The sequence below is a fragment of the Pongo pygmaeus genome, chromosome 3 (assembly GCF_028885625.2).
Source record: "Pongo pygmaeus isolate AG05252 chromosome 3, NHGRI_mPonPyg2-v2.0_pri, whole genome shotgun sequence".
Lineage (NCBI taxonomy): Eukaryota > Metazoa > Chordata > Mammalia > Primates > Hominidae > Pongo > Pongo pygmaeus.
Genome location: NC_072376.2, coordinates 157997557 through 158018963, shown reverse-complemented (window position 1 = coordinate 158018963; position 21407 = coordinate 157997557). Strand labels below are relative to the sequence as shown.

Below are 21407 nucleotides of genomic sequence, written 5' to 3'. Positions count from 1 at the left end.
TAAGGTCATTTAGTTTTGTTTATGAAAATCGTCTTGGGAGATGTTGACACGTACACGGTGTTTACTGTTGGACTGAGGAAAGAAAGTGAACCACAGAGGAGTTTTTGCCAATTAATTTGAATAAGCAGCTGCCCTGGGTTTGAGTAGCTGATTGTTAAAGGAAAAAGTTGGATTAAAATCAGTGTTTCTTAAACTAGTGGTTAACCCTCACTCCACCGCATCCCCCCCCGCCCCGCCCCGCACCATCGAACATTCAGCAGTGTCTGGAGACATTTTTTATTGTCACAGCTGGGAGGGTGCTACTGACATCTAGTGGGTAGAGGCCAAAGCTGTGGCCAAACATTCTACAATGGACAGGACAGCCTCCCTCATCTCCCTCTAACAAAGAATACCTAGTCCAAAGTGTCAGTAATGCTTAGGCAGAAGAAACCCTAGGTAAGATAATTTACAAGGTCTCTTCTTGTTTTTTGTTCTTCATTTGTGGAAAAATATTGCTATTTCAAAAACAAAAACAAAACCCCCACATACACAAAAAATGTTACGTGGAAGTTAATTCTCATCAGAAATTATTTCCATCAAAAAGTGTTGCCTTTGAAAAAACTACTTTAAAACAGCCACTGGCAAACATTTCTTTTTGACTTATAGAGGAAACACTTATTTACTTTATGATAAATTGGTTTATGTGAAGTCATCTGATTAGCCAGGATTTTATCTTAAGAACCTTTAATAGTTCTGGTTCTGGGGCATTTAAAGGTGAGGGAGAAGAGAACATGATTCATTCAGGTACTGCCTTATGGGATTGTCATAAATCTGCTCTAATTGTAGAAGGGAATTGTGGAAGTTTTTACTACATTGATTGGGAAAACTTGAAAGAGAACAAATGAGATTAAATCCAGGGTTTAAAGGTCTCTCTCCCCACCCTTCGCAAAAGAGAAGATGGCTTATGCTGTATCACTCAAGTCGTGTTGCTTGTTTTAAGTCAAGCATATTTCCTTTGAGGTTGAAACTGCTTTTGGTAAAGTAGGTGCTTTTGATAAAATAGATGGTAAAGCACAGGCTTTCATTTTTTTCCTTTTTAGAGTATTTTATTTCCATCTGTACTACTTGACCATTTTATTTGGATAACATCTCATTAAAATTTTAAGAAACTGAGATGACTCTAAGGTGCCTTGTTTACTCAGGTGTGTAAGATGTAGTTTAAACTTTTGATAACAACTAAGTTCAGGAAAGAATTTTTTTATTGTGAAACTTTTGAAGGAAAAATGTCTATTGTCATTGATGAAGAATGAAATATCAGCTTGAGGACTTTGATTTACTACTAAAAGTGGGAGGTTGCTTAAAGCATTGTCCTGTATGTTGTACTTGGCAGGTGCACAATTCAGTGTGGGCAGTTTAACTATAGGAAGAAAACTTAGGCTTATTTACTCTTTTATCATGGATTTACAACTGCGTAATATTAATTGTATGCTAGAGAACAGTTAATGGATCTATTTTTAGGGATAAAAATCACAGTTGCACATTTTTAATATAGGAAAAATGGGAAGATAATTGTAATAATAGTTGCTCTCACTTGTAGAGTGGTTGCTGTGTGCAAGTTGGTATCCTTTATGTGTATCCTATGCACCCTCATTCCATCTCCATGAGTTCTGTGACGTAGGTACTATTATTAGCTCCATTTTGCATTATGAGGAAACTGAAGGAGAGGAAAATAACTTGCCCAAGGTCATATTGCTGGCAAGTGGAAAAGCCAGACCTGGAAGCCTGGGGTATGTGGGGCCACAGCCCTGCCTTCAGAACCAGGACGTGTTGCCTCTTTTGTTTAGAGCCTTAACATGCTGTGCTCCTACTTTTTGAACAATTTAGAAAATAAGTTTAGAAAAAAATTTAGAAGGACAAAGAAGAAAAGGTTTTCTTTCTTTTAGGTAGGAGATATGGAGGTCTGGGAGGTTAAGGAGATGGATTTTATTGTAGACCTATTTGAACTTATTTTGTTTTTACTGATAAACTTTATTTTCTGTTTAATTAAAGACTAAATTTTAAAAGCCGGGTGTGGTGGCTCACGCCTGTAATCCCAGCACTTTGGGAGGCTGAGGCGGGTGGATCACTTGAGGTCAGGAGTTTGAGACCAGGCTGGCCAACATGGTGAAACCCTGTCTCTACTAAAAATACAAAAAAAAAAAAAAAAAAAAAAGTAGCCGAGTGTGGTGTCACACACCTGTGATCCCAGCTACTCGGGAGGCTGAGGTAGGAGAATCCCAGGCTTGAACCAGGGAAGTGGAGGTTGCAGTGAGCCAAGATTGCGCCTCTACACTTCAGCCTGGGTGACAGAGCGAGACCCTGTCTCAAGGAAAAAAAAAAAAAAACTGCAAAAAACTGATGATTAATGCAAAGGAAGCAGATGACTGATTTTTTTTTTTCCTTTTCATTTTTGGAATTTTTAACAGGTTAGGTTGGATCACAATGGAAAATTTTTGAATGCAGATGTTCAAGGAGTTCATTCTGAGAATGGACCAGTTTTGGTTGAAGAACTGGGAAAGAAGTATGTACTACTCTTCAGTTAAGGCATTTACTGCCTCCTCCATTTAGCCTAATCATGAGCATTTTAAAATGGCCTTCAGTATTTGCAAATTCAATGAAAGATAATTGCCCATGTATAGAAGGTATATTTGGGCCAGGGACGGTGGCTTATGCCTGTATTCCCAGCACTTTGGGAGGCCGAGATGGGTGGATCATGAGATCAGGAGATCGAGATCATCCTGGCCAACATAGTGAAACCCTGTCTCTACTGAAAATATAAAAATTAGCTGGACATGGCAGCGCATGCCTGTAAATCCCAGCTACTCGAGAGGCTGAGGGAGGAGAATCGCTTGAACCAGGGAGGCAGAGGTTGCAGTGAGCCACTGCACTCCAGCCTGGCGACAGAGCTAGACTTCGTCTTAAAAAAAAAAAAGAAAGTATATTTGTTCCGACCTCTAGGAAAGAACTAAATGTGCAAATTTAGTATTTTGCACATTGTCAAACTTTAAATGAAGATTATTTGTTTTGTTGCTTACTGTTTGTTTAAAATGTACCATTGTGCACAAAGGCAGTTCAAGAAATTGACTAGATCATAATATGGGAGCTTTGGAGGGATTCATTTTAAATTCATTCAGTACTGCATTGCATGTAGTTAGTATTCAGTCAGTGTTTGTCAGATGGAGTAGCAAAATATTGTTGGCTTACTTTATACAGCGTTATTTTAGAGCATCTTTGTTTCAGTTGCTGCTGGGCTTTATTAGAGAAAAAGGTAGTAAGTCACACCTTAAACTTTACTGTGGAAAAATTTAAACATATACAAATTAAGAATAGATCCCCATTATAACCAACAGCACAATTTTTGAATCCCAATATAACTCAACACCCATTTTTAGCAACTAACAGCATTTGGCAACTTTTTTCATTTTTTTTGAGACGGAGTCTTGCCCTGTCACCCAGGCTATAGTGCAGTGGCACAATTTTGGCTCACTGCAACCTCCGCCTCCCGGGTTCAAGTGATTCTCCTGCCTCAGCCTCTCAAGTAGCTGAGATTACAGGCATGCGTCACTACGCCCGGCTAATTTTTCCTATCTTTAGTAGAGACGGGGTTTGACCATGTTGTCCAGGCTGGTCTTGAACCCCTGACCTTGTGATCCGCCCACCTCAGCCTCCCCAAGTTGCTGGGATTACAGGCATGAGCCACTGCACCTGGCCTTGGCAATATTTTCTATTCTATTTTCCCTAATATGTTTTTAAAAAATGAAAATGAAATTGGCATATTTTGAAGGAATCCAAACATCACACCATTTCTCCAGTAGATGTTTATATGTTTCTCTAACAGAATAAAGACTTCCTTCCCCATCTTAACTACAGTACCATTATCCTGTCTAACAGAATAAGTCGTTCTGTATTTATTTAACTTTTGCTTAGATTGTGATTCAACCGTCTTTTTTTAAAATTAGAAAATATGCTTTTGATTTATATCATTTTATTTGATTAGAATTACATCTGGATTGGTAAATGCAATTGGTACCTCAATTGTAATTTGTTTATAATGTAAGAAATAAAACTAGAAATTCTTGTATAAGCTGAAAATAAATATGCAGAATATTTAAGTATTCTTACTAAGGTATTTTAAGCTATCACAAGTCTTTTCCCCTTCGAAGGCACACATCAAAGAACCTCAAGGCACCTCCCCCAGAAAGCTGGAACACAGTGTCAGGGAAGAAGATGAAAAAACCTTCCACTTCTGGACAAAATTTCCATTCTGGTAGGAGCACATCAAGCTATCATTCCTTTGGGATTAGGATGATGGTACTTGGGATTGTTTATAATATGAATATTATGATGTACTTTTGGGTTCTTACAACAGATGTGGATTACAGAGGGCCAAAGAATCCAAGCAAGCCAATAAAAGCCCCATCAGCACTACCTCCTCGACTGCAGCATCCTTCAGGAGTAAGACAACATGCGTTCTCTAGTCATTCTTCAGGGTCACAGTCTCAGAAATTCTCCAGTGAGCACAAAAATCTTAGCCGGACACCTTCACAGATCGTAAGGTAACCTTCTTGAATGCAAGAGAAGTATAGAAATCAAGTAAGAGGCATTTGTTATATTTGCCACATTATGTGCATTTAAATAATTATGACTTTTTATTCATATCATTGTCCCTATATTAGTATTAAGAGCATTTTGGATAAAACTTCATGTGAGGATCTCAATTCTTTATAATTCTCTTCAAACAAGGCAAGGAAGTATATATAGAGAGACCTTTATTTTTTAGTAATTTTTTCAAATGGTTTGGGAGATCTTATTCTAGCCCAATCCTATTCTGGCACTTAATTATTTTCTGGTGGCTTGTAATATGGTAAATACTGGATTCCAGATTGCATTCCTATTTCCTTGGGAGGTGAGGATACTCCCATTTGTACGAGAACTTAAAGCAGCCCAAAATTGTTGGTTTACTTTGATCTGATAAGTTTTGATTGTGGTGATGTCTCTTAATACTGAATGGGGCTACAATTTTAGGTCTGTGAAATTACAAATATCAGCATTCTGACTAAGTATCCAGAGGCAGATGAACTTTTAGGATCATAATTTTCCTGTGCTATGTGGATTTTAATTTTTCCCTAGTCTTCCCTTTCTGTTCAGTAATTTTATAGCCCTTTGGAAGAGCTTTATTTGAGAGGCCGTGTCTTATGTTGAAACTGTCTTCATCATGCAAATATGACTGTGTTTCCTATGGAGTTTTCATAGGTGACTATGACAAGTACCTTTCCCATCAAAGCACCTTCTCAATTGCCCGAAGAGCTGTAGCATCAGCTTATGTGTTTGCTAACCCTCTGGTCTTTAGTTCCATTATTTCGGCATTTGGATGTTCCCTTTTTTGTGAATGCACTTAACATTTTGTCACTGAAGATGTATAGGCTGGTGTGAAGGTTGTGAGTTACCTCAGTTGATTGTTCACAGTCAGTTACAGATCAAACTCCTACTCTTTCACCCCTTCTCACTATTGTAGTTGGCTTGTCTTAAAAAGAAAGGAAAGAAAACATATGTTTTATGTAGCATCTTCAAGACAGAATTATAGGTTCTTAAGCTGACATTTATCAATACTATTTTAGTTTCTTGGGGCTGTTGTAACAAAATACCATAAACTGGTCAGCTTAAAACAACAGAAATTTGTTTTTTCACACTTCGGGTTGCTAGAAGTCTGAAATCAAGTTGTTGCCAGGGCCATGCTCTCTCCGAAGGCTCTAGGGGAGAATCCGTTCCATGCTTGCCTCCTACTTCTGGAGTTGACTGCAGTCCTTGAGGTTCCTTGGCTTGTAGGTGCATCACTCCATTCTTTGCTTCCATCATCACATGGTGTTCTCCCCATGTGTCTGTGTCTGTCTCTTCTCGTAAGGACATTAGTCATACTGGGTTTAGGTCCTGCCCTATTCAGTATGACCTCACCTTAACTTGATTACATCTGAGAAGACCCTGTTTCTAAATAAGGTCATGTGCACAGGTACTAGAGATTAGGAATATGAACATATCTTTTTGAGAAATACACTTCAATCCATAACAAATACTAATGATTCTAATCCGTTATATTACCTCTCCCAAACAGACAGAATTTATGCCACTAATCAACTAGTTATGGCTGAAGTTTGTTGTTTGGACATTGACCAACTCCAGTAGCCCCTGGTGGTAGCTTACTCAATGCACGAAAAGTATCTAAGATATTAACTTACTTTGAATGTTAACTTTGGAAACCTAAAAATATAAAGTAACTATAGGAAGGTTATAGGCAGAAAGTAATTGTTTAATAACATTCTCATTTTTTGATAGAAAAAGCAATATTCTTTTTCCTTGAACACAAGTGTACTCTTTAGCGATTTAAAGATTAAAAAAGAAAATACACATAGACTACAAAATGGCTAATTTAAATAAACTTGTTTATTATAAACTGAATTTATAATCCAGTGTGTTTCTGGTGTTGACTCTGATCGCCTATGAATTGGTATAGTGCTCAGATAGATGTCTTGTACCAATAATACTTTTAATCAACAGTTTTTTTTTTGAGACGGAGTTTCACTCTTGTTGCCCAGGCTGGAGTGCAGTGGCGCCATCTTGGCTCACTGCATCCTCCATCTCCCGGGTTCAAGCGATTCCCATGCCTCAGCCTCCCGAGTAGTTGGGATTATAGGCATGCACCACCATGCCTGGCTAATTTTGTATTTTTATTAAAGACGGGGTTTCACCATGTTGGTCAGGCTGGTCTTGAACTCCTGACCTTAGGTGATCAGCCCACCTCTGCCTTGCAAAGTGCTGGGATTACAGGTGTGAGTCACCACGCCCGGCCTCTAATCAACAGTGTTTTTAATACTATGGTATAGAGAAGCATATCTTATTAGGATCCTTTTTTATGTGTTAGCTATATGTGTTACTTGGTATATAAAAATACTTGATGGTGTGTGACAAGGCAGTGGTAATTAATACCATAGACATGAATCTTTAGAGATTTTTTGACATTGTGACTAATTACATTAGAACCTAGTGGTATTTGCAGTTTGTCATTAGGTTAGTATGCCTTCTCCATTGTGTGTGTGAGTGAATTTTACGAATGTATTAAAACATTTAAAAACTTTATTGAGTATTTAAAGTAAGACTATTACAAAATCTAGTCAGATTTTAGAATTTTATAGCTAACAATCTAATTGATTTAAGCCCAGTACAGTTCATCTTCACTGTATTTCTAATCTGTAACACATCACTTTTGAATTTCTTCTAGTTATAGAGCAAAAGAGAACTGTAGTGCTGGATATGAGACCTTCTTGGCCTCTCACTTTTTCCAGTTTTTCTTCATTGATAATTGTCTCTTCCTGTGGAGAAAACACAGAATATAACCAAAAACCAAGCAAGATTGCCATATATGCTTTCATTAATGTGGCTATCCATGAAATACTGTGGCTGAATATCTGTCTTCAAGCTAGATGAAAATAGATAGTAGTAGCTTCTCTCTGTGTGGTAGGTGAGGATGAGATGAAGGCCATACAGTAGTGGTCATTTTTTTTGGGTGATAGGAGATGGTGATAAGGTAGTGCTAATTTTCCAGAGACTCCTGACAGTTGCTGTGTCCTCTTCAAAATTTTTTACCACTGGGATTTGGGAAGGATTGGTCTAAAATTTTGAGAGTCCAGATTTTCTGTCCCTCCCTTTTTTCATCGATACCATTAGGGCTGACATCTGCCCTATTGTAGTTAGAGTGTGATTATAAATGGGACTGTGTGATTATAAATAGGACATGAAATGGCTATTTATTTCAGAGGTTAAAAAAAAATCAGATAACATCATAGTGCTCTACTTTGTTGAGGAGGATAATATTTCTTTGTACTGTGACAAAGTATTTTTCTTACAGGTTTTTAGATATTCATGTTCCATTTTGAAGAACTGTTAGACATGATAGAAATAGTATTCATACTGCCTTTAATAGTTATAAGCCATATAGTACATTAGGGTTGGATTATAGGGTACTAAACTCTTTTTCATGAATTTCTTGTCATCCTTTTTTGACCAAAATTATGTTGAAATGACAGCAGTCTTATCTATGCAATTGGTATCCAGTCTGACATGTTTTAGTTTTTCTTTTTCAGCTCTCTGTCTCCTTTGGTGGTGTCATAAACAAGTGGGAAGATGGTCCTAGTGTCCCATTGGACCATTCCCCTTTACTTAGAACAGAAAGTGAGAATGCTTTTGAGACCTAAACTAATAACTTTCCCTTTGAGAATTAATTCTTAATGAAAATATTGGAATATGGTATAACAAGTATATACAGTGCTCACTCATTTTTGTATCATTTGGAAATGAGTTTTTTTTTCTTTTCCCCTCTACCTCCCATTGCTGTTTGTCTTCTTGACTCTCTGTAAGGTAGGCTAATGCTGCAGGAGCTTCCATTTGCTAAACATTTATTAACCAGGCTGCCAAATGTTCTGAAGTGTCAGTGTAGCTAAATTAGTAAAATGTTTGTATTGCAAAATAGATCATTTTGTTTTAGGTACTCAGTACAGTTTTTTTTTTTGACAAGAATGTTTTATTTATCTATTTAATTATTTTCTGACAAGAATGTTTTATTTGACAGAAAACCTGATCGTGAAAGAGTTGAGGATTTTGATCACACAAGTCGAGAATCTAACTATTTCGGCCTTTCCCCAGAAGAGCGCAGAGAGAAGCAAGCTATAGAAGAATCCCGTTTACTCTATGAGATTCAGAACAGAGATGAACAGGCTTTCCCAGCCCTTTCCGTATGTATGAAAAGACAGTTTAAAAGTCATTATATAGAAGTTTCTCTTAATACAGTTTTTAGATTAAGCCATAGTTCCCAAGGGTAAACTAATAATTTTTAAACTCTAAATACATTAAAGATCACATTTTTCACATTTTTCCTATTTTTCCTTTTCACATATTTAGTAATATCTCTAGACCTAGAGATATTACTAAAAGGTTGATGATAGAGTTGAGGCAAGTAAACTGGTTTGTTCACTTGTAGTGTTTAGTGTTTTCTTTTGAACTAAAACGTGTTTAATTTGTTAGCAAAAGTACTATGTAGTAGAGGTTCATGATTTAGTTAATCTGTTACAAGATGTATGTGTAAAATCAGGAAGCCCTTTTGAGAGCTGTCTTTCAGGGTGTTTGCTGTTGGAGGTGTTAGCACATGTCATCCTGTGGCTTTGTCCTTTCTCCATATGTCAGGCAGTGGGCTGTGATGGATGCTTCTCTGATAAAAGAAGTGTTCTCTACCTTCAGGTTTCTTAATTCTTTTTGGAAAGTCAGAAGGGAAAACTGTTCTCATGTAGAATGAAGTATGTGCTCTGTGAGGTGGGTTTGTTGGCAGCACAGAGGAGGGGTACCTAATTCATTCTCATGTCTGGGAGCATGTGCCTGTGGTCTTTTACATCTTGGTAAGTAGTACCCAAATGACCTATGATCCAGAATGGTGGTTGGACACTTTCTCTCTTTAGAGTAGATTAAATAAATAATGGACTGTACGGGAGGTTACCCAGTATACCAGTATAAAACATTAAAGCCCCACACACTCAGGTCTGTCTTCTGGTCTCTGTGGACTTCCTTAGAGACTTGAGGAGGAGCTCAGTTGAAAACAGGTGATCTGGAATAGCAGTTTAATCTGGCACAGGCATTGGAGTTTAGGAATTACTGGAAGAAGTGCCGAATCCATTTAGGAATAATTGAAGTGCCCAAATCCGTACATAAATAAGCATTGTTTATGTGCTAAGTACATTTATCTCTCATGTCATATGTGTTATTATATAAATAACAACTACAAATTGTTTAAGCTTGTATTCATACCATTATGCATTTTTCAGTTAGTGAATTGTAAATGTACAACTACTGTCATGTGGGTACAGATTGTGAAATTTCTTTCTTGTTAAGAATGGGGTCCTTCGTACTCATCATTTTTAGACTAAGGAGTTTGATACTGATTGCTTTTGATAGTGGCTCAGATTTGTTTTCTAGAAAACTCCTGTTAGAGAGGGCTGAGATCCTCCTCTTAGCTGTGTGGAACATTTATTTAGAATGCCAAAACAGGAACCTAGAACCTTCAGTGATAATTTAGCTTAAAAACCTGACTTATTTCAGTCCCTGATCTCATGCGGAGTTTAAGTGATTTGCTGACAGTAAGCATTTCAGTGATAAGAATCCTAGTGCACTATATTTGCTAATTTGCACTTAAGATCTCCCCAACTCCCCACCAAAAAATATGGCGCTACAATGACTTTTTTGGAAGGTTGGCACAGAAGATGTTGTTGTTTTTGAAAGAAAAGTTGTAGGGTAAAGATTTGGTCAGTGGCTTCCTGAAATAGGGATATGAAGATTAAGTGTACTAATCTAAGTTGAAATCTGATTGCTTAATCCTTTCAACTGAGCCATAAGACTATTAATCTAGGGTGTATAATTAATTATGGACCCTAGATTCTGTCGTCTTTAGTTTCAGTTAAAAATACAGGGCTGTGAATTTTAAGATTTTAGATATATGATGAAGAGTAAGATTAATTACAGAATTTGTTCATGTATTTGTGGGTAAATCTTTAACAGAAAATGTTGGGTTTTGTTCATTTTAAAGAGCTCATCAGTCAGTCAGTCAGCTTCTCAGAGTAGCAATCCATGTGTCCAGAGAAAATCATCACATGTAAGCGATAGAAAAGGAAGCAGGCGGAGAATGGATACAGAAGAACGAAAAGACAAAGGTAAGTTATCTCATCATTAGAAAGCAGATGCTAGAGATCTCTTCAGATGACTGGCTTAATGTCATATATTTGGGAAAGAACACTTTTTAAATTAAGTAGTTTATCTAATGTCACATATTTTGAATGCTGCAGACAAGTATTGACTCAAGCTAAAGTATGTTAAATGCTATTCTAAAAACTACATTTTCACTGACTAAACGTGGTTCAAATAATACTTTTGGCTTTTTCTATCTTCATATTTTGTTCTTCTGTGTTCAGACATGACTGGTGGCTTATGCTGTCTTTTTTAATCTTGATCTGCTACAGACTCTATTCATGGACATAGTCAGTTGGATAAAAGACCCGAACCAAGCACATTGGAGGTAAAAGTTTTAAACACTACTTGCATCTTTTCTTTTTCCTTAATACTGTGATAATACAGTAGGAAGAAGTGGAAGAAGGTGAAAATAATTTCAAAATTTTATAGCTGTGTATTAGGAAAGTAGAAAAGCAGGGAAAAGATGATGGGGATTGAGAAGTCACTCACAAATTATGACAGTTTCTTCAAGGTACATTAGGGTGCCCTGCCTGAATTGTTAGAAAGTAGCCTTTATTCTCTGTCCCTCTAGAGTGATGTTTTTAAAGGAGAAATGTATACTATTTGAAGCCTTGCCTCCAATGAAAACTGCCCAGTAGTTTGATGTAATAAAGATGTTCAGGCAAAGTTAGCCTACCTGTTGAAGATAACATATAAGTGGAAAAAATACTCAGTGGTTAGAGGGTTCTGTCAGATACAGGTAGGGTGAATTATAAAAGGAAACCATCAATTATTCCAGAATGTGGGTCTCTGAAATACAAAACTTCGCTTCTTTTTTGCTTCCAAAGAATATTACTGATGATAAATATGCAACAGTTTCGTCACCATCAAAGTCGAAGAAGTTAGAGTGCCCTTCTCCTGCAGAACAAGTAAGTGTATTGTTGCATGTAACATTGAATGCTCCACTCTCTGGGTTTCTTTGCTCTGTATATAGGATCATTTAAAAACAGAAAACATCAGTATGGGAAATGGGAGAATTTTTTCTAGCTTCACAGTTTGGCTGTGGTTATGATTTTTAAATGTATTCTGATGTTAGTCTAGAATGTTCTCGATATTTATGGAATGTTATAGAAATAACCACCATTTTCTGGTGATTGAGACCATTCTTTTGAATTGACTTTGAATATATTTATATTTGTTACCGTTATATTTGATACTTTGTATTACTTTGGTAGATTTACTTGAAAATTAGATTTTTGAAGGGAAACTGAATTTCTGCTTTATTTCAAAATTTAAAAGAGTTGTCTGCATCAGTTATTTCACAGATGGGAGGGAATGTACTGATTGAAAAGGTTTGAAAACTATACATTAAAAAAATACCAATTTACAAATTTCATGATGAACCTGTGTTCTAGCAGACATTTTAGTTCTTGATCCTAATACAAGAGTAGAGAAAGTTAAATGTTAAATGCCTTTCAACCAACATTCTTTATATTGTTAAGAAAGCATATAGTTGTATGAGGAGTTTTTCTAAATAATAATGAATTTCAAGATTTCAATGATTTTGCTCACTTGCCTTAAAAGTATTGTGTTGTATTTAACTCTGCTAGTGGATAGGTGCGGTGGCTCATACCTGTAATTCCAGCACTTTGGGATGCCAAGGCGGGCAGATCACTTGAGCCCAAGAGTTTTGAAACTAGCCTGGGCAACAGGGTGAAACCCTGTCTATATTAAAAAATACAATTCTTGTTGGTAGGCAACCCTTGGTTAGGATCAAATTTGTTTGCATATTGTCTTTAGCTACTGTGTGTTTTTCTTATATTTCTAAGACTATAAGGGCTATTTGTACTTCATTTGTATAAAAGGCAGGCAACTCAATATGTATCTGGTGGTTAGAAATAGTGTTAAAGCAAAATGACCTCTTGTCTTTTCCTGTCTTCCCCCACTCACCCGTTTCTTGAAGAAGCCAGCAGAACATGTGTCTTTGTCAAATCCAGCTCCCCTTCTAGTTTCTCCAGAGGTACATCTAACTCCTGCGGTGCCTTCTTTACCAGCCACTGTGCCAGCCTGGCCAAGTGAACCTACAACTTTTGGACCAACAGGTTAGAGAAGGGTTTAGAAAATCTAGCCAGCCAAAATGCCTTTCTAGTCAGAGACTTCAAATTCTTGAGTGAAAGTTTGACCTCCGAGCAGGATTAGGTGTGTGGAGCCTCACAGAGCTTTCTGTGATACTCTGCTTTGCTCTGCTTCCAGTGTGGAAAGACCATGTTCATTTGGTGTTGTATTCATCTGACATATGCCCTCATAGTCTCAGGAGCATGATGTTTGAGCTGGTTGCTTTGGTTGCTCAGCACTAATTAGCACCACGGTTTGATGCTTCCTTCATGGGCCAGCTCTTTATGGCCCTGTAATGAACCCCTTACCAGCCCCATGTCCTACACGTGCCTGCAAGAGCTACTGTTAGAAGACGTTGACTCAGAGCTTGTGTCCTGGGCATATTTCCTTCTTTGTGTCCAGGAGGGCTCTTGGTTGATATTAAAAGGTACTACTTTAGATTGGCTATATCAGTTATACAGCATTCTTTATAGGTTAATGTAAGCATATTTGTAGAGATTTTCATCTTTTGTCATTTTGATTCCTTTTCTTCTCTTTTGTAGGTGTCCCTGCTCCAATTCCCGTTTTGTCAGTGACACAGACTTTGACCACTGGACCTGATTCTGCTGTATCCCAAGCTCATTTAACACCCTCTCCAGTTCCTGTGTCAATACAGGCAGTTAACCAGCCCTTGATGCCTTTGCCTCAGACATTGAGCCTTTATCAAGACCCACTCTATCCTGGGTTTCCTTGTAATGAAAAGGGAGATCGAGCCATTGTACCACCTTATTCACTGTGTCAGACTGGGGAGGACCTACCTAAAGGTGAGCTCCTTCTCCAAGTTCAAATCGACTTTATCAAGTCCAAACAAGCGTAGTAAGAAATGAAGAGATGTAAGTAGAGGTCAGAGGTCTGGTTTCTTAGTAAGCTCAAGGATGGGAAGGACAGCAAAGGTTTAGCTGTTAGTTAGTCATTCTTGTTTCAGCTTATTAGAAAATCTATTACAATTTTTTTTTTTTTTTTTTAAGACGGAGTCTCTCTCTGTCACCTGGGCTGGAGTGCAATGGTGTGATCTCGGCTCACTGCAACCTCCGCCTCCCAGATTCAAGCAATTCTCCCACTTCAGCATCCTGAGTAGCTGGGACTACAGGCGCATGCCACCAGGCCTGGCTAATTTTTTGTATTTTTTAGTAGAGAAGGGGTTTCACTGTGTTAGCCAGGATGGTCTCGATCTCCCGACCTCGTAATCTGCCTGCCTTGGCCTCCCGAAGTGCTGGGTTTACAGGCGTGAGCCACCGCACCTGGCCCAGAACTTTTTTTTTTAATGTTTCTAACATACTTGTTAATGCTAGTATGCTTAGTAATGATAACTCCTTCTGTGTTTTTACATAAATGGACTTGAAACCATTCTGAATTAAGATAATAATAATTTCACTAATTAGATACCTAAACACTATGGAGCTTTATCAACACTGGTCTGCATTTCAGAACTAAGACATGCATCCATGAAAAAGTTACAGAGAAAAACAAATATAGTATGTAGTGGCTGTTAAAGTACTATATTATGTCTTATTTTTGTTTAAAAAATTCTTTTAAAATTTGCTTTCCCTCTTTATTTTTAAGGAATTTACCCCTCCCTCATTTTTAGTTTCCACAATTTTATATCCGTAAATTTGAGTAATGCACTGACTACTATATGCTGTTTACCTGGATTTATGTGGATGTTTTTGTTTTATTAGTTAGTAGTTTGATGTTTGTGTCTATGAGTAACTGGCTTATGGCAAATGAATACTTGGAAGAATATTATCCTGTGAATGATGCTACTAATAAGTTAGGTTTTATGTTGATTTTACCATTCTCCTCAACATTTTTATTTCCTAATTTTTAAACCCCCAGAAAAGTTGAGAAAGAAAGCCACCTGAATGTCCTTTACCCAGATTCAGTTTTAATAAGATAAAAATTTCAAATCTAAGCCATTTTGGGATTTATATGCTAACAGACAAAGCATATTGAATCTGGAATTAACCTTTGGGAACAACCTGTTTTTGGGTTGTGTTATATTACAGTTTTTATCTATGTTTTGTATCACAGGCTAGAGAAAACAATTATAGTAGGTAAAATTGTTTTTAGAACTGTATATTTAATGAGGATGATTTAAAAAAATCTCTGTAGATATATAATTTTAACAAGCGATTACTTTATTTTTAGATAAGAATATTCTTCGATTCTTCTTCAATCTTGGTGTGAAGGTATTTACATTTTATCATCTTAAAAGTTATTCATTAATAGTGTTTTAAATTATTACTAGTGTTAACTCTTATCCTGTCAGTCAGTAACCTAAAGTTTACTAAATCTCATTTTAAAAACCAGCATTTTCGGTACTATATCGTTTGTTTTTGGTGCTAGTAGAGGCTCCAGTTTTACTTACTTTTTGTCTTAACTGGTGATGGCTTAACCTGTGAGTATATTTAAGACATAGCTGCATCTTTGGGCAGCCTAGTGGAAATGCCCTCGCTGGGGAATTAATTAGATGTAAATCTGGGCTTGAAGTTCTGCTCCATCACTCTTTAGCTGAATTTTCCTGGGCAAGCCATGTAGTGTATCTGGGCCTAGCTTTTTTTCATTTATGGAATGGGGGTAATATTCTTTACCTGCCTCCATTATTGAAAAGATCAAAGGAAATAACACGTACATCCTCCTATGTAAGATAGTGTGGTTGTTGACTAGAAGAGCAGAGGTATCCTTTGGGAAGTGGTCAGCCTAGAAATAGCTTTTCTTAGGTTGGAGAACTCCATCCTTGTTAAATGTTAGGTTTTCTCCTGTCCTAGATTAGTTTTTGTGGGTTCTAGACAGTTAAACTATGAAATGAAGTGCCCTACCTTAGCCTGCTGACCACTTTCATAAAAAGAAACTTGATTATTTTACCATCTGCTGCATTGCTTAATTTTAATTTATTTAATGTTGATTTTAATTGGTTAGCCAATTAGCTGGTTATACTTTCTTCATATTTTGGTTTTTAGCTGAACTCTTGCAGAGGATTTGGAATATTTAATTTTCAACATTATCCCTCCCTGATTAGAGGTCTAACTTAATCCTTACATTTGGAGTACTCTTGGGGGCTCCTAGGATTGCGAAGTCCTGACATTGGAGATAATCTGCTCTTACACTGGTATTTTCCCTGTAAAACAAATTCAGATGTTAACTGGCCTGCATGGGGTCACACAGTGAGTTAGTGGTAGAGCCCGAATGTGAATGCAGGTCTGGCTAAACAGTCAGTGATGGAGATACTATCTCCTATCAACCTATGAGGACTTCAGATTGTTTTTAGGACAGGAGCAAGCAATGGAGTCTTAAAGCAGTGAATTTTGTAATTCATTTTCATGTTGGTTATCACAGTGATTTAGTATTTGGACTATAGATTATATGGTCTTTGTAGGCATGAGAAACTTAACCTTGACCCTAGTACTTGTAGATTGATATCCGCCCAAACCTCTCTTTTTTCTCCTCTTTTATTTAACTGTTTTTTGTCTCTTTAGGCCTACAGTTGTCCTATGTGGGCCCCACATTCTTACCTGTACCCTCTGCACCAGGCCTACCTGGCAGCCTGCAGGATGTACCCAAAGGTCCCTGTCCCTGTTTATCCTCATAATCCCTGGTTCCAAGAGGCTCCTGCTGCTCAGAATGAAAGTGATTGTACCTGTACTGATGCCCACTTTCCTATGCAGACTGAGGCCAGTGTTAATGGTCAAATGCCACAGCCAGAGATTGGACCGCCGACATTTTCTTCACCTCTGGTTATCCCTCCATCTCAGGTGTCTGAAAGTCATGGACAATTGTCTTACCAGGCTGATCTTGAATCTGAGACCCCTGGGCAGCTTCTGCATGCTGATTATGAAGAGTCACTTAGTAGCAAGAGTATGTTCCCTCAACCATCTTTTGGACCCAATCCATTCTTAGGCCCAGTTCCTATTGCACCTCCTTTCTTTCCTCATGTTTGGTATGGGTACCCTTTTCAGGGATTCATAGAAAATCCAGTAATGAGGCAGAATATTGTTCTGCCCTCTGATGAAAAAGGAGAATTGGATCTGTCTCTGGAAAATCTGGATCTGTCTAAAGATTGTGGTTCAGTTTCAACAGTAGATGAGTTTCCAGAAGCCAGGGGTGAACATGTGCATTCTCTCCCTGAAGCAAGTGTGAGCAGTAAGCCAGACGAAGGCCGGACAGAGCAATCTTCCCAGACACGAAAGGCAGATATGGCATTGGCTTCCATCCCTCCTGTAGCAGAGGGAAAGGCTCATCCTCCCACTCAGATTCTAAACAGAGAGAGAGAAACTGTGCCTGTTGAACTTGAACCTAAAAGGACCATTCAAAGTCTGAAAGAAAAAACAGAAAAAGTAAAAGATCCTAAGACTGCTGCTGATGTGGTCAGCCCTGGGGCCAACTCTGTGGATAGCAGAGTGCAAAGACCAAAAGAAGAGAGTTCAGAAGATGAAAATGAAGTGTCTAATATTTTGAGAAGTGGTAGATCCAAGCAGTTCTATAATCAAACTTACGGAAGCAGGAAGTACAAAAGTGATTGGGGCTATTCTGGTAGGGGCGGATATCAACATGTGAGAAGTGAGGAGTCCTGGAAAGGACAGCCAAGCAGAAGTCGGGATGAAGGTTATCAGTACCATCGAAATGTCAGAGGACGACCATTTAGGGGAGATAGGAGGAGATCAGGGATGGGAGATGGCCATAGGGGACAGCACACTTGATGGTTGTTGCCGAAGTATTTTCTAACAGAAACTCTTAGGTGGAATGTTTCTGAAGGCTTTAAAAAAATATAATAAAGTAAAAACCCCAGTTGGAACTCTTTCCTCTCCCCAGCCCCCTTACCTTCACTCCCATACTGGACAAGACATTTTGGACATGAGTTCAAGGGGGCAGGTTAATTCCTGGCATTGCCAGTTTTCTTCATTCAGAATCTGTTTATTTATCAAGTGACTGTCCCCGTAAAAAGTAGAAAAGTTTGTTAAAGTATTTTTTATAAACAGCTTAATATAAAACATTATAGATTTAGTGTTTGGCTTTTTTCCTTATAAGTTTATAAGTTTGATTTCAAATGTTGGAAATGTGTGCTTTATAGTGTTTACTAAAGTGACAAGAAAATATACCATTTGACACACTATAGATTCCAAACATAACGTTGCACCAAATAGAAATGTATATTTTATTATGCAATGCCTTAGTCATAAACTGGGCTCAAACAATTCTCAGCCTAAAACACTGTTGTCTTTTAAAATGCTTCCAACCCAAAGGCCTTTCATCTCAATATCTGTCAAACTTGAATAATGTCTTCTCTTTAATATTCACATAAGGCAGCCTATTAACTGTGTCTTAGCAATGTTGTATATAGTTCTTTTAATATTCATAAGGTATATTTTTGAATTTTGGTATTTGTTGAGATTGCATAGAAGAATAGTAGGAAATCCAATGAAATGGCTGTTTCCACCAAGAATTCTTAGCACTGGTGTAAATATCATGGTGCCTACTCGAAAGAAATGTAGATGCTATGCATTTTGAAAATAATCTGCATCAGTTAGAACTGCAGAAGTTTTTTTAATGCCACTTTAACACTAATGCACTGACAGATTCTAAATATTTTGTGAGAAGAAATGTTAAAAATTTTTAGCTTGACAGGTTTCTAGAGTTGTTGTGTTCCCCCCCCCACCTTGCACCATTGGTTGTGTATCACTTTCACTTTACACTTGCATGTTCTACTTGTCAGGGCTGGAACTATTGTATAGAAGATAATATGATTGTGACTTCCAGTTCTTTTCTAGAGGATGCTGCTAGAAAATGGTTTTGCTTTGTATTTTATAGCTTGTTACTCTTAGGTAGGTAACATCATCCATTCTGCTTTCTTCCAGTCTTTGCAGTATTCACTAGAGGTTCCCTTTGCATGTTGCACTCTGTTCTCATTTGGAGATTGAACTCTGAATTAACACAGTATTCATTCATCTGTGTTATTTTGTAAAAATAACTGTAGCTTATATTCTTTATTTGTACATACCAATGTGAAAATCCACTCTTTTATTATGTTGAGATTATCTTCTGATCAGGAAGTTTGAGTGCTATGCAAATAACACAGTAGTAATTTCTCTTTGCATGCCATGTGTAATATACCTAGCCAAAACCAGATGCGGTGACTTTCTTTTTTTGTAAAGCAAATTACTTAAGAAAATACAATTCACTTGAATTTGACAAACTGAAACAGATGAGTTTTCTGGGTTCTCTGATAACCTATGGGAATGTTTGGATGCCAGCTGGGCTCAGTGAATCGCCACTGTACTGTAATAATGGTTATTTACCTCTGTGCTGTTTCAGTTACTTAACGTCTGTGTAACTGCTGATTTGAGTAGTGATTAGCATTTAGATAATTTAACAGGATTTTAGAGAGCACTTTGAAAGATAACATTTTATTTTGATGGTGCTAGGTAAAAAATTGTAAAGACTGGGATGGTTGTGTGGAAAACATTTTTTGAGAGAACCTATTGAAAGGAATTTGTTGTCACCTTCTAAACTAGAATAGTTGTTGAAGGTACCGCTTAAGCCATTTTTTTCTTAACATCAGTGGCTCAGTTAAGGAATGAGAAGATAGAGGGTCCTCCACTTTCCGCTCATGCTTTTTTATGTAGGACTAGCTTACCTGATTTTAATGAAAATCACATTTTGATATAAACACCAGATTTGAAAGTTCAATGTGTTTGATCTCAGGAGTCCAAAATAAGTTGTTGCTTCTAGTGTCCTGCATTTTATTGACTGGGGTTTGATCTCAGTTTCTGAAAATGTTTAAAAATTGGAAGGAAATACTGTTCATATCTTCATTGTCACTTTGTCTTACCTCAATCGAGTAACAGAATATAGCTCCTGAAGGAAACACTGATTTGCTTTCTGTTTCCCATATCTCACCTCTAGGATATGATGGAAGAAGTGCTTGAAAGAGAATTTTAGCAGATGGTACTTTTCTCAGTGACCTCTGGAATAAAAGAACTGACTTTTGATAGTTTTAAAATTAATCTTTGCATGAAGGTTGGTTTCGCTTTTTTCCTTTAAGTTTGTTTTTAAATGTATTAATTAGTCCAGGGGATTTTTGCCTTATGCTGAGGTCAAACTAAGGCTAAGCAAGCTTTTGTCCTTCATTTTAATTGTTTGTCATACTGTATGTTGACATATTTCTTTATAAGAGAATAGAGGCAAAAGTATAGAAGTGAGGATCATTTGTATTTTTGAGTTGGAAATTATGAAACTTCACCATATTATTATGATCATACATATTCTGAAGAACAGACTGACCAAAGCTCACCTGTTTTTTGTGTTAGGTGCTTTGGCTGAACTTGATTCCAGCCCCCTTTCCCTTTGGTGTTGTGTATGTCTCTTCATTTCTTCTCAAATAAATCTTCAACTCTTGCCCCATGTCTCCTTGGCAGCAGGATGCTGGCATCTGTGTAGTCCTCATACTGTTTACTGATAACCCACAAATTCATTTTCATGGCAGACCTAAGCTCAGACCCTGCCTTGTCCTGGCAAGCGTAGGTTTTCCCAGACCACAATGCTGATATATCTTATTTAATGCAGACTGTATTCTTGCAGTGTGTTGTTTCCTTTGTGACTCAAGGTTGAATTAAAATGCCTGTGAACTGCAAACTTGCTTATGATTGACTTGGTGCAATAAAGTTCCTTTCTAACCATTTCTGGTTTAGAAAACATTCAGCCATCCTAGAAACTAGCAATATTTATTTTTGCCTCTTTCGTTTTACCTTTTTTAGATGAGGTAAATGTTTTGTCTTTTACTTAAGGGTACTAAGCAAGGTCCACTCTAGTGTAGCTGAAGAGAATGCATATTTGGCTACACTATTTCTGTTTACTGTATTTTGTTTCCTACTTTATATCTAAATGCTATTGTTTGTTTAAAATCCTAATAATGTCTCATTTCCAATATGTTATTTTCAAATAACTAAGGTTTTGCTACTAGTGTCAGCCATTTACTCTCCAGCTAATTGGGATTATTTTTTAAAAGAGGTCTTTCTCCCCGAAATAGAAGTTTTAGAAAATCTTGGAAGAGGGGTGGGTGCATGTTAATGCTGGGAAGCGGCAACTTTGGGGTTGAACTTACTTGAATGGATTAAAAATTGCATTGTGTTACAGAGCTAGAAAATTTTATGTATGAAAAACGATAATAGCCTTACACTGAGTACAAATAATACTTTAAGAGCATGTGAAGATGTGATCATTTGTGATGTTACTTGTAAAAAAAAGTATATATACATATCTTTTGAAGTGTTAAAAGGAAACTAGTACTTTATATTCTTTATCATATCACTTTTTGTAAGTGTTGAATATATTCCTGTTTATTTTTCTATGTTCTGTTTTGTAGCCTTAAGAAGTGTTTCAAACATATCTGAATGTATAAAATAAGAGTAAATGCCCTACATGGTGTGATGCTGCATTATATATAAAACTGTGTGCATATATTAAATTTTGTCTCTTGA

General features: G+C 37.1%; 1 protein-coding gene across 6 annotated transcripts in view; it reads left to right on the top strand.

The window, feature by feature from the left end:
* OTUD4 (OTU deubiquitinase 4) overlaps window positions 1-21407 on the top strand; it is a 51197-nt gene extending 29790 nt beyond the window's left edge. For all 6 annotated transcript variants that reach the window (XM_054486726.1, XM_054486725.1, XM_054486724.1 and 3 more), the window contains exons 11-21: window positions 2445-2539; window positions 4182-4285; window positions 4388-4574; window positions 8639-8801; window positions 10640-10763; window positions 11070-11125; window positions 11628-11708; window positions 12743-12881; window positions 13437-13697; window positions 15082-15122; window positions 16410-21407. In XM_054486726.1, the coding sequence (XP_054342701.1) occupies window positions 2445-2539; window positions 4182-4285; window positions 4388-4574; window positions 8639-8801; window positions 10640-10763; window positions 11070-11125; window positions 11628-11708; window positions 12743-12881; window positions 13437-13697; window positions 15082-15122; window positions 16410-17630 (2472 nt within the window). In that variant the 3' untranslated portion in view covers window positions 17631-21407. The remainder of the gene's footprint in view (window positions 1-2444; window positions 2540-4181; window positions 4286-4387; window positions 4575-8638; window positions 8802-10639; window positions 10764-11069; window positions 11126-11627; window positions 11709-12742; window positions 12882-13436; window positions 13698-15081; window positions 15123-16409) is intronic.